The sequence below is a fragment of the Rhinolophus hipposideros genome, assembly GCF_964194185.1.
Source record: "Rhinolophus hipposideros genome assembly, chromosome: 3".
NCBI classification, from domain to species: domain Eukaryota; kingdom Metazoa; phylum Chordata; class Mammalia; order Chiroptera; family Rhinolophidae; genus Rhinolophus; species Rhinolophus hipposideros.
The window spans coordinates 29,675,641-29,690,072 of NC_138049.1; the positions used below are offsets into that span (position 1 = coordinate 29,675,641).

General features: G+C 35.8%; 1 protein-coding gene across 6 annotated transcripts in view; it reads right to left on the minus strand.

The window, feature by feature from the left end:
* Positions 1–3,799: 3,799 nt before the first annotated feature.
* The window catches only part of AKAP7 (A-kinase anchoring protein 7), a 110,675-nt gene continuing 100,042 nt past the window's right edge, over positions 3,800–14,432 (minus strand). For 3 of the 6 annotated variants that reach the window (XM_081045235.1, XM_081045237.1, XM_081045239.1), the window contains one exon: positions 3,800–5,805. In XM_081045235.1, coding sequence (XP_080901361.1) covers positions 5,609–5,805 — 197 coding nt within the window. In that variant the 3' untranslated portion in view covers positions 3,800–5,608. The remainder of the gene's footprint in view (positions 5,806–14,432) is intronic. The other 3 variants (XM_081045234.1, XM_081045238.1, XM_081045236.1) reach the window with 2 other exon arrangements.

Sequence of the window (14,432 nt, forward strand, 5' to 3'; positions counted from 1 at the left end):
AATAACATCCAAATTTGTCTTCTGGAATCTTAAAAAGATATATTTAGTCTCTTCCCATTGTTGCATATTCATTCTATTATCTCTATCTCAATTACTATATCAGTTATTTTTTGAATTGGTGTATACAAACACTTCTATTCCTTTCCTCGGCATTGTAATTACTGTCCAGCTATAAAACTCTTATTTCTTTGCCCCCTCACCCTCTGCAGCTTTATATATCCCACAGGAGTGTTTATGAAAAAAATTTTAATTCCTTTTTTTAAAATTAAAGTTTATTGGGGTGGCAATTGTGAGCAAAGTTACATAGGTTTCAGGTGTACAAAATTTTTTTTTAATTATGGATAAGATAGTATGTGTGTGGTTTTTAAAAAACACAAACAATGCACTTTGGTTCAAAGATATAATCGTGACATTGTGCTCGTGTGTTTTTTGGCAGAAAGTGTGGGGAGTCATCTGAAGTTTTGTACCAATTTGCTATGTGGTTACTTAAGAACATATACCATACAGCTGGCTAAGTTGACAGGACTACAAGCAGATGAGTCAAAGAGCATAACACATATAGTACACTGTCACAGGATAGTAAATTTTCAGAAATATTATAATTTGAACCACTAGAGGGAAAGAAACATAAGTTTACTGGAAACAATGAGTTGATTTCTCAGTTTTATTGTTTCTATCTTTGATGCTATAACAGAACTTCACAGCCTCCTAATAAGTGACTAATGATGGGATATGTAGAGGAATAAATATTGCAGTTTACATTTTAAAACCATTCTAAATTGTCTGAATTTATCAGTTACATTTAATGGATGCAAATAAGTAGTTTTGAGCATATTACACTACAGATGATAATAGCACCTTCCTTTAGCTTCCAAATTACCTTATAAACACATCTTATTATCCCCAAAATAGTGATCCAGGAAAGACGAGTAGATAGTGTCAGAATTTTAAATTCACTGACTCAGAGTGAATTGCTGTAATATTCATTTTTACTGTGTATGAAATAATCCAGGGGTTTGTCTTGTTAACATGTGTACTACTATCAAATTCACCTAGGGGCTTGGAAACTATTTTATTTTTTAAAGCACACTAGGTTTATTTCTTTTTAATATGAATTCTCTCGACCTGGAAAAATTAAAATTCAGGAATGCATCACAATTTGTTCAAGATAAAATTATTAGAAAGATGAGATTTGAAAGGGATGAAAACAATGGATAGATTATTCATTCATTAATTTATGTTTGGAGATACTACAGGTGTGTTGTCTTTAATTATATAATGAAATAAATTCCTAATTAGCTACGTAATGTGATAGCTGATTTATGCACCTGTGATCGAGTGCAGAGGTACAAGCATACCTTATTGATCATGTGTCTGAAATGACATCTAGAATATGAAGTCAAAGCTGTTTTAATTACCTCCTATGGGAACATCTGGCTGCTGGGAGGACTGGAACATTTGGGGTTTTGGAGTAAATAGTGTGAATCTTAATTATGCTCTAAATATAAATTTAGTAAATCTCAAAGGCCTATAGTTAGACTGAGAAGTAGATCAGTGCAATAATAACCTATGGCCAGCCCAGTGGCTCAGGTGGTTGGAGCGCTGTGCTCCTAATGCCAAGGTCGCCGGTTCGATTCCCACATGCGCCATTGAGCTGCGCCCGCTACAGCTAAGATTGTGAACAACAGCTGTATCTGGAGCTGGGCTGCCTTGAGCAGCCAGAGGTTGGCGTGAGCTTTCAGAGGTTGGTGTGAGCCGCAGTGCGCTGTTGTGCTGCCCTGTGTTGCCAGGAGTGGCTGGTGGCCAGCGTGAGTGACCGGCTGGCATCCAACTGCCTTAGCCGGGGGGTAGTGCAAGGCTCATAATATCAGCATGGGTCAGGGAGCTGTGCCCTACACAACTAGACTGAGAAACAACGGCTTGAACCAAAGTGGGGGGAGGGGGAAGAAGGAGGAAAAAATAATAATAATTTACAATTCTATAAAATATGACCCAAGTTCAAAGCTGACAGAAACTTGTTCTGCTGTTGAACACACTACGTTTTAACATCCCTTAAAATATTCACATAGGATCTACTATTTTTCCAGTGACTGAAAATGTTGGAATCTAGGTATAAATGTGAATATGTGCTACTGGAGTTTCCCTACATGAGGGTGACAACTAACACAATTGAAACAGAATGTAAAGTCTCCTAGAATTCCAATCATCTTACTGACAACAGATACGCTTAGAGTGGCTCCATCAAGAAGGCCTCATACTTGGGTAGCTAGCTAGCTGACATGGTGGCATCAGCACAAGCAGCACCATGGTATTGTCACAAAGAGTCTAAGATCCTTGGAAATCACCTGGCTAAACTGTTTCAAATAGTAGACTGGGAAATGAGGCTCAAAACAGCGAGTGAACTGGTTTGCTCAACATCACATGTCAGTGGTGGACCCAGGTCTAAAGGCCACAGTCTGCCTCCTGGACCAAACCATGGCTCATTTTCCAACCATGCAGCTTTCCTGTCAGAAGACAAGACAACAGAGCATACATTACCAATTTAGGATAACATACTCGTATTCTGGCTATGCGGCCCCATGGGCAATTATCCTATAACTCTAATTAATGGGGAAAAAGTCATTTTGAATATTTCAGATCCCAAACTTAGATTTTGGGAAATTAATGTCGTATTAGGTTTTTTAAATGGAACCGTGAATAAAATCTGTTTTATTGTACACTTTCCATTGTCTTTGTAAACCTGCATGAATGAGGATTTCAATGATTAGAATTAGAATCTTTAGGGATTAGAATCCCTAAATTAGATATCTGGCTTTTTTTTTCCAGTTCCATCTCATCAGCTGACTGCTCTCCCATATGTTCATAGAATTTCAGAACTACAAGAGAGCTAGCTTAGACTAAAGAAAATGATTTCCCCTTTGTTATACATCCTCAACTTGTGAAATGTATTGTACTTGGTGGAGAGAGGAAGTGCATTGTGAAAAGAGTATACCTTTGAAGTAGAACAGATCCAAGTTTAAATTTAGACCTACTTTTTATTTAGCTTTATAAATAGCCATTTAACTTTATAGCTATTTAACCATTTAGTTTCTTAGTTTGCTATCTGTAAAACAGTACCAGTAACTTCACAATAGGCTCACTAAAGGGAAGAAATGTAATAATATACTGAAGTTACCTGGCACACAACAAAGTATTTAACAAATGGAAGCTATGATTCTTAACTAAAGTAACAGATATGTAACACTATACTGCAAAAAAGATACTACCTGAGCCTTTCAAATTGTTAGCTCCTTGAGGATAAAGATGTTTATAGATATATGCTGAGAAGTGCTCTCTCTCCTGAAATACTGCTAAATAGCTCTGGAACTTTGATATGGAGCCCTGAGTTCTAGTTCAGGTCCAGTTCCCTAATAGCAGCGTGGCTGGGAGAAGGCACTCAACCTCCTTGCACTTGTTTCCTCACCTGAAAAACAAGGCAAGCCCCCAAATATCTCACTTCCTACGTTACACACAGAAAAGCAGCTCCCAGGTCTTTGTAACTGGATGGACTTGCTCCTTTCATCTTTGCTACAAAGTTCACTTCAGTGACACATTATTAGCAGTTTATGAGGTGTTATTTAGATTTCCTATTAATTTGAAATGATTTAAGTCTAAAGTTGAAGGTGCTATGATGACTGCGCTGTAGTAGAATGAAGGATAAGAACATCAAGGTGAAGAAACAGTGAACCATCAGAGCTCCTGTCTACAACTTCATTATACCATCAACTTCCAAGAGTGAGAAAAAATGAGGAAAGGCAACAAAGGAAAACAACACATTTATTAAGGAGCATGAAAATGCAAAAAATCATTTATAAATAAATGTAGCATCATTTGCCCAGTGGAAAAATAGCTAAAATCCATGAATAAACTAGATTTTATATTTGAAATGATTACATATTTGATCTCCAATAATTTCGCCTTTCCATCATGATCTTTTAGTAGCAGTCATTTCATAATGACTGTAGAAAAAGCTGCTACCAATGATTACCACATAAGGGGAAAGTTTTCAAGAATTTTCTCTAAAAATGAACCAGTGCAAACAAATTCAGATTATAAAGGATACAGTTAAGACCTAGGTTTATCTTCAGAAAACTAGAAAGTAAAAACCCCAAACACTTATTCATTCAGGAATGAAAAAAGCAAACTACATTTTGATCATTGAAAAATAATACATACGGATATTATAAAACATTTTTAACCAGTGATTACAATAATTACATTTATAAATGCTCATTCAAGTACTGGTGTTCAATAAACATTCAATTTCCCACTAAGAGTAACACTAGCTATAGACATGTGTGGACATTACAACAACAAAGATCTTGTCAACAGGAAGGAAGTGACCCTTAAACTATTGGATGTTTTTTTGTCTGTAAGTTATTTTTCACAGTCTATGTGTTATCTGTGAGGACCCCAGAAACACTTCACAACAGCTAATTAAGAAGTCCTTTTAACAAAATAACTCTTGATATTATAGAAACAAATATTCCAAAACAGAAGTTTAGCTTAAAAAAATAATAGGGCGCAATCAGTTTTCTTTGGTAAGAAGTTGTTAATTCCTTACCAAATGTTAGTGTGCTGTTGTGCAGACACTATCAGAACACTTCTTTGGTATTTACCAAAGAGCTATTTAATAAGCTGAAAAGATTTCATTAACTATGGTACCATGAGAGTGATGTAGAACTTATGTCAAAGTGTCACTGAAATCAACATCATTTCCTTGATTACTGTGGTTAATGGATCTTCCTTCAAAGAGCTCCCTCCTAATTTTGGCCTGAGTCTCAGGCTTGAATAAAAGTTCTTTTATCTGTTTCACTTTGGCCTTCAGACCCATTCTTTCTTGATGTAAAGCTTCATTAATTAAATCCCGGATTCCAATAGGTCTCTTGCCTACAGAAAAAGAATTTATAATAGATTTTACATACAAATGCCAATGAAAAACATTAAATATGGTACAGTGACTTATCAAAAGAGGGTTAGAAAAAAAACCTTTAAAATGTTGTCCACATATTATAGAAAAGGTTACATTTTGCCAAAAAATATATCATTTACCTGAAACAAATTTACTGTAAATAAAGATCACTGCATAGCGAGAGCATACGTGAGACACACATGAAACATTATGGACTAACTATATGGATAATAATTTCAACAGTGATTATGTTAAACTTAGCACTTGTTAGCTGTGATTGTGTTTTGGACTCATATAAGTAGTCAAATACCCTGCTAAGCGATATAAATGGCAGTATTCCAATTATGGCAAGGCCCCCGCCATGGCCTTTAATTTGAATCCACGAGGCATAACCCAAAGTCCCCTTTCCCTTGGCCATGGTCAAGAGCAAGTGAAATTTGGGCCATCCTTTCATAATTTCTTCTGCTAGTCCCAGCACTCCACTTCTCTTCTGTTGTGTTTCAGAAATGTAAACACATCAATCATGAAAGTGTTAGGCAATCTCTACAAATTGGACAAGAGACATTCAAACAGCACAGTGGAAATTAGTCCATTGACTCAGCAGAGGGGAGCAGTGGTGCTTCTCACAGAGCAGTGAGGCCTGCCTGCATTTGGGTCTCATTTCCTGTTGTTGTCACTGTCAGTGCCATTCCTATCAGCCTCTTCAGTTTTCATAGAGTTCCCATCCCCTTGCTTGTTTTTGTTCTGTGTTTCTTCCAGATACTGCTGGACAGCCTTGAGCACTGCATTCTCCACCAGCCTCTTACTGAGCCTTACCAGTTCGGCATCATCGGGCTCACCTCCATTCTTATCACCTACATTCCACAATAGAGAAGAGAGGTCACTGAGATCAAATTGCCATAGAAACTCAGCATGCAGAGGCCGGCTAGTTCAGTTTGTTAAAAAGAGCAAGTGTCCTTCAATCTGGTAAACTGAATCTATAAATCCAAGAATATTGGCTTTGCTTTTCATTTGGTGTTGGCAGAAGCAGGAAGACTGCCTATTTCTGTAGATTTTAGATTGAAAAGCAATTCATAAGCCCCAATCTAAAAATTCTCTACCTATAATGCTGGAGGCTTTCCATTTCTACCTATAATGCTGGAATTTTTCTCTTTCTTTTATCCAAGGCCAACTGCTGCTATTAAAGTTGATGTACCCATCACCTGGAGCCTCAGATATGAATTTACCAACTAGATCTGTGTCTGCTTCTCCTTCTCCACTACCAAATGCCAGGTAATCAAGACTCTCCTACCAGATAACCACTTAGGATCTCTCATTTTAAAATATTTTGCTTATAGGTTGATTGTTAATAAACTCTCAGCACTCCCTTGAAAACGAAGGCAATTACTATTGCTGGGAACTGGTTTAAAATAAGCTTATAACACTAACATTCTTTTTAATCTCGGTGCTATCGCTGCAATTTAAAACACAGGAAACTTTTCAAGAAGGAAAAGAGTTAGGTTTATGATAATAAATTACTAGATGTTAATATTTTATGGCCTTTTGCTTCAATGCTAGTGATGATCAAGGTTTAATTATTCTATCTTTCATTTTACTGTACAAGGGCTGGTTCTCATCTATTCTCATGCTACACATTTCCCACTCAGTTTCTTCCTTGTTTCCTTTAACTGGGGAAAAGGACAAGGAAGCTCATCACTCATGTCCATTCAGTCCCTCATCTCCCTCCATCAAGTTGTGGACCCAGGAAGGCAGATGATTGGAGGCAAAGACATTTGAGCACCTAAATATATTACGCAAATACTAACAGATCTCAAGGAAATGATAGCCAGCAGTATAATAATAGTGTGGGACTTCAATACTCTGTGTTCAACAATGGATAAATCATTCAGACAGGAAATCAATATGAAAACATTGGACTTGAACTATACACCAAATGGACCTAACAGACACACAGAACATTCCCTCCAACAGTACAAGAATTCACAATCTCTCAAGTGCATATGGAACATTCTCCAGGAAAGATCACATGCTAGATTACAAAACAAGTCTCAGAAAATTTTAAAAGACTGCAATCATATCACGTATCTTTTATGACCACAACAGTATTAAACTAAGCATCAATAACATGATGAAAACTGGAAAATTCATAAAAATGTATAAATTAAACATACTCCTAAACAACTAATGAGTCAGATGAACTCAAAAGGGAAATCAAAAAATATCTTGAAATAAACAAAAATGGAAACACAACATAACAAAACTTATGGGATACAGGAAAAGCAGTGCTAAAAGGAAAGTTTGCAGTAATAAATGCTTACATTAAGAAAAAAGAGGAATCTAGTCAATAAAATTGTAATAACTGTATTACACAGTTATTCGACTTATGGTGATCACATTATAAGGTATATAAATGTTGAATCACTATGCTGTACACCTGAAACTAATAAAATGTTATATGTCAACTATACTTTAATAAAATATTGTACATCAACTATAATTTTAAAAAATTAAAGAGAAAGAAGAACATCTCGAGTTAACTACCTGACTTCACATCTCAATGCACTAGAAAAGAACTAAACCCAAAGTTAGCAGAAGAAAGAAGATAACAAAGGTAACAAAGATCAGAGCAGAAACAAGAGGAACAGAGAACAGAAAAACAATAGAAAAGATCAATGAAATTGAGTTATTTTTTTAAAAAGGTAAATAAAAACAACAAACTTTTAGCTAGACTTACCAAGAAAAAAAGACAGAGGACTCAAATAAATAAAATTATAAATGAAAGAGGAGACATTACAACTGATACCAGAGAAATACAAAGGATCGTAACATACTATGACCAATTATATGCCAAAAACTTAGACAACCTAGAAGAAAGAGATAAGTTCCTGAAAACATACAACCTTCCAACTCTGAGTCATGAAGAAACAGAAAATCTGAACAGACAAATAATAAGTAAGATTGAATCAGTAATCAAAAGACTCCCAACAAACAAAAGCCCAGGACAAGAAGGCTTCACAGATGAATTTTAGCAAACATTTGAAGAAGATTCATGCCAATTCTGACCAAAAAAACAGAAACAAAAACAAACAAACAAATGAAGAGGAGATGACATTTCTAAACTCATCTCGTATGAGGTCAGCATTTACCAAAGCCAGATAAGAACACTAGAAGAAAAGAAAACTTCAGGCCAATGCCCTCATGAATTTAAGATGTAAAAATTCTCAACAAAAGACTAGCAAACCAAGTTCAACAGCACATTAAAAGGCTCATACCCCATGATCAAGTGAGAGTTATCCTTTGGATGCAAGGATGGTCCAATATATGCAAATCAATCAATGTGATACACCTCATTAAACCCAGTAAAATAACAGGTTCGTATTTGAGTCTAATCCTAACTCACTCTCCAAGATGCCTTTCAGGTCAAATAATCTGTGCTTCTGTGACTTTTCTTGGTCCCTAATAAAATGTCCCTGTTACTTCAGACATTAAGAGATTTAAAACACAAAAATCTTCCCACAAAAAGTTCATTTTCCCTTCTGACTTTCCTATTTCTGTTTATGCTTTACTATCATCCAAGTCAACCAAACTCAAAACAAGATTGTCACCATCTTTGACACTTTCCTTTTCCTTGTCAACATACTTAATCACCTGCCCTTCACGATTTCTCCCTTCTTCAATGCATCTGGTATAAGCCCTCTGGATTAGTATTTCTAAAATGTCCCTTTTACTCTCCATTGTCTCTACAGGAAAATTTAAACTTGTCTTCCAAGGCTTTCCAGAATTTACCTTTGGTGCTCACCCACCACTGTGGAACTTCCAATTCAGCTTCCAACATCTCTTTACAAGCCTCCACACCATTCCCTATCTCTAGGCAGCCCTCTTTCTCTCTCACCAGTTAAAATTCCACCTACTCCATGAAGCTTTCCCTGAGTGACCAGCTAGAAGTGATGAGTTTCTGCTAGATTCCAACAACTCTGACTGTATATATATCGTGTGGTCATTTGGTCATTCATTCAAGTACGCACTCAGAACCTATTATCTATGTAGTTATTCTACCCTATGGGGATACAGCAGAGAACAAAAAAGTTCCACTAGCTTTTCTTTCTTAATTCACAAATTATGAGTATTTTTATTAATATACATATTCAACAACTATTAATTCAGTATCTGCTCTTATAAAGACACAATCTTGAATACAGAAACCATGCTCTAGACTTCTCAGTTATCTCCTGCTCTGCTCATGTATGGCACAGTTTTCTGAACCCAATAAGAGCTCAACAAATATCTTTCAGTCAGTTGATTAAAGTCCTTGCAAGCAGTAGAAACATTTTTTAAATGTTCCTATCTTCCTATAAGGATAGCATACCATGGCCAGTAATTTAGATTTAATATTAAATTTAAATCAAGAGCAGAGAATTCCAGATTAATCCAAATATCCACTGAAAAATCTCCATCCACTTTACTTGATGAACCTGGTCAGTATGACAAAATACCTGGCCTACATGACAAATATTAACTATCTACAAACTAACCAATCAACAAAAAACGTGCTGTTTATAAACAAATCTTCCAGGTTTGTCCTGGATCCTTGCATTACCTAATGATTTCACCAAACATCTTCAGATCATCAAGGTTAGCCTACGGAAGAGCCTACCGTAGGGCTCATCACAGAGCCCTGCAAGAATGCAGTAATTAAAGAAATGTGTGCCTTCATTTGGTGTGTTTCCTCTTTTAGCAAACTTAAATCAACTGAATTAAAGAAGAGGAAGCTTTAGTTAAAGTTATACTGTATTTTTCTCCTGCTCAGTAACTGAATAAAAGAATCTGTCTCCCACAGTGACCTCAAAAATAAATGACTACTATATTCATTGTACCTGAAGCCTGGTTAACAATGGCAGTTCAACCTGCCACTGAAAGGTACACAAACTATCTTTTCATATTCCAACAAAAGGACATACAAAAATATTCCCAATGCATGCAGCAAACTCTTGATAAAAGCATTTTTTTCTTGATCTATTTGGGTTACTTAATATCATATCTACTTAAAATGGCAGGTTAATTTCAATCTTTGACACTTATTTTAGAATCTAATCTCCCCAGAATATCTTCGATCAGTTTCTTAGAATACAAAGAATACAAAAGAAAGGTAAGGAAAAATTCTGTAAAGCCCACTAAACACAGTATTGACCCTAAAAGAACAGACTTAAACTTTTCAACAAACTTTAAGTGAGCAAGTACACTTTCTTAAGAGTTGAAACATCACTAATCCATGGTATTATCCATGTTTCTATTTTTGTTTATATTAAAACTGAGATCTCTGATACCAAACCTGGTATCCCTGCTACGAGGGATAACATCTTTGTGGGGGAAAAGAAGGAGGAAGAGAAGAAGGAGAAGAAGTGACCTCCTTTGTGATAGCAAGAATATTTTCTACCTAGTGGAATAATTTAAGGTCAACATTAATGTGGTTCAGCTGTTCTTATTTGTGAGTTAACCCAATAATTGCTTAATTGATGTCACATAAACGGTTCCAGAAATCATCCCACCCCAACCCACTACCAATATCTAGGTGCCTATATGTCCTGACAAGAACAAATCATGCTAATATACGAGGTCAAATAATTAAGTTGGCAAACTCATCCTAGAGAAAGTGCTACATGCCTCATTGCTGAATGTCACTACAATCACCTTCGAAGTACTTCCCCCTTGGGAAGCTATGCACCGACACCAGTGCCTAGTCCACCCTTCAAAGCAATTTTGGAACTCTTTCTCTGGAATGGCCAGCAGAGCTATCATCATATTACCCTTGATGTCCTGAATGTCATCAAAATATCTTCCTTTCAATATTTCCTTTATCTTCAAGTAAAGAAAGAAGTCAATGGGGACCAGATCAGGTGAGTAGGGAGGGTGTTCCAATACAGTGATTTGTTTACTGGCTAAAATTCCCTCACAGACAGGGCCGTGTGAGCTGGTGCATTGTCGTGAGGCAAGAGCCATGAATTGTTGGCGAAAAGTTCAGGTTGTTTTCGTCTAACTTTTTCATGCAGACTTTTCAGCACTTCCAAGTAGTAAACTTGGTTAACTGTTTGTCCAGTTGGTACAAATTCATAATGAACAATCCCTCTATCAAAAAAGGTTAGCAACATCATTGCAACAAATTCACAATCTTAATTGTCAGATCTCATATATATGTGTCTGTGTGTGTGTGTGTGTGTGTGTGTGTGTGTTTTACATCAGATGGGTAATATGTTGATGTCATATGAAGGTTTGAGGGAGGTGAGGCACAGCACACATAAGAGCGTGAGCACCTGATCATCATACATATGAACTACAAAAGGATCATCATGCTAATATTTTTTAAAAAGAACTAAAAAAGAAAAATCTTCATTACAATGCTGTGTGTGTAAGACCAATGGAGAAAGTGCAACACATTACTTGTCCTAATCAGAATCCCAGCAAATTATTTTGTAGATATCAACAACCTGATTCTAAAGTTTATATGGAGTGGCAAAACAAAAAACAGACCTCCCCCCAAAAAAAACAACAACCGTAATAGCCAACACAGTAGTTAAGGAGAAGAACAAAGCTAGAGGGCTGACACAAGCCGACTTCAAGACTAACTATAAAAATATTGTAATCAAGATACTGGCAAAAGAATGGACAAACATATCACTGGAACAGAATAGAGGGCCCAGAAATAGTCCCACAGAATGCAACGGAGCAGGGACAGTTTCTTCTACAAATCATGTTGAAACAACTGGACATGCGAAAAAATGAATCTAGACACAGACCTTACACACTTCACAAAAATTAAGTCAAATGATCCTAAATATAAAATACAAAACTATAAAACTTCTAAAAGATAACAGGTGAAACCTAGATGACCTTGGATATGGCAATGACTTTTTAGATACAACACCAAAGACATCATCGGGGAAAGAAAAAAATTGATAAGCTGCAGGCACTTTACCAAAATTAAAAAACTTCTGCTCTGTAAAAGACAATGTCAAGAGAATGAGAATACAAGCTACAGACTGGGAGAAAGTATTTATAAAAGACATATCTGATAAAGGATTGTTACCCAAAACATGCACAAAAGTTTTAAAATTCAACAACAAGAAAATAAGCGTGATTAAAAATAGATCAAAGATCTTAATACGCCCCTCACCAAAGGCGATATACAAATAGCAAATAAGCATATGAAAAGATACTCCGCATATGTCATCAGGGAAATGCAAATTAAAACAATGAGATACCAATCCACATCTATTAGAATGGCCAACATGCAGAATATGGACAATACCAAATGCTGAGAAAGATATGTAATGAGAACTCTCATTCATTTCTGGTAGGAATGCAAAATGTTCCAGCCACTTTGGGAAATAGTTTGGCGGTTTCTTACAAAACTATTCTTACCATACAATCCAGCAATCACACTCCTTGGTATTTACCCAAAAGAGCTGAAAATTTATATCCACATATAACCTGTACATGGATGTTTATAGCATCTTTACTCATGATTGCAAAAACTTGGAAACAACCAAGATGTCCTTCAGTAGGTGAATGGGTAAGCTGTGGTACATCTAGACAACGGAATATCATTTGGCTCTAAAAACAAATGGGTTATTAAGCCATGAAAAGGAAAGAAAGAACCTTAAATGCATATTACGGTGAAAGAAACCAATCTGAAAAGACTATATACTGTATGATTCCAAATATATGACATTGTGGAAAAGGCAGTAAAGTCGAGACAGAAAAAAGATCAGTGGTTGCCAGGAGTTGGGCGGAGGGGAAGAGGAATGAATAGAGCACAGAGGATTTCTAGGGTAGAGAAAATATTCTGTATGATGCCATAATGATGGATACATGTCCATCATTATACATTTGTCCAAACCCGCAGAATGTACAACACCAAGAGTGAACCCTAATGTTAACTATGGACTTTGAGTGATTATGATGTGCCGAGGTAGTTTCATCAGTTATCTTTAGGACTTCTTGTTTTCAGTCTGTGATATCAGTTCTCTGAGTCCATATATGACACTGTTCCTATACAATTCCTACTGTAATGCTGTAATTTCTTATTGTAAATATTGGTAATGTGACAGAACTTGCAATGTGTGTGTAAAGAGGGAAAAGTATGATATACATATGAATTTCAAACCCAATTCTGCTATTTTCTATCTGCATAGCCTTGTTCAATAATTTCTCCAAACCTAAATTTCCCTTCCATGGGCCACTCATGAGGATAATACACCTTGCACTGCTATTGTAAGCATTAGATATAAGGTATGAGACGTGCCTAAAATTGTGCCTGGAATACAGTATGTTTTCAAAATATGATAGTTCTTTTATACATGTGTTATGATTAAGAAGAATGTGCCCAATATCTACTAAATGTCAATCATTAATTTATTCACTTTATTAAGTGCCTACTATGTGCCATTACTAAGTATTTAAAAATAAATAGGACATGGTCTCTGACCACACAGAAGTCAGTCTAGGAGGATGACCAATACACAATGATTGCAAAACAATAGGTTAAGTGCTGTAATAGAACACGTCCGAGGTCCAGTGGAGTTGGGAGGGATAACAAGTATCACAGAGGAGATATTTCAGCTCAGTAAATAGGAGTTTCCAGACATGGAAGTTTTTTGGAAGAAAAGTTGGAAGACTTATATTACCTGATTTCAAAATGTATCATGAAGCTATATAAACAGAGACAGTGTGGTACTGGTGTAAAGACAAACATATAGATCAAAGAAACAAAACAGAAAATCCAAAAATACATTCTCAAACATATGGCCCACTGATTTTCAACAAAGGTGCCAAGACAATGAACACAGAAAGACTAATCTTTTCAAGAAATAGTACTAGAACAACGGGATAGCCATATGCAAAAACAACCTCTACCCTTATCTCACAGCATATATAAAAGTGAATTCAAGATAGATCATAGACCTAATATAAGAGCTAAATGTATAAAGTGTCAAGAAGAAAATACAGAAGAACTTCTTAGTGTCCTTGGATTGGGCAAAGATTCTTAAATAAGACACCAAAAGCATAATCTACCAAACGAAAAAGGATAAATTAAATTTAACCAAAATGTAAAACTTTTGCTCTTGTTAAGACACTGGGAAAAATATTAATAAAATGTACCTGTTAAAACAAAAAATATGTATCCCGAATACAGAGAACTCTCACAACTTAATAAAAAGACAAAAGTAAATAAATAACAAATGGCAAAAATAACTGAAGAGTTACTTCACAAAACATGTACAGATGCCAATAAACATGTGAAAAGATACTCAACATAATTAGCCAATAGGGAAATGCAAATTAAAGTCACAATCAGATACCACTACTCACCCACTAAAATTAAAATTAAAAAGAATAACAATATCAAGTGTTGGTGAGAATGTGAAGCAACTGGAACTCCTGTTGTTGGGTGGAAATGCAAAACTGGTATAGCACGTTTGTAAAA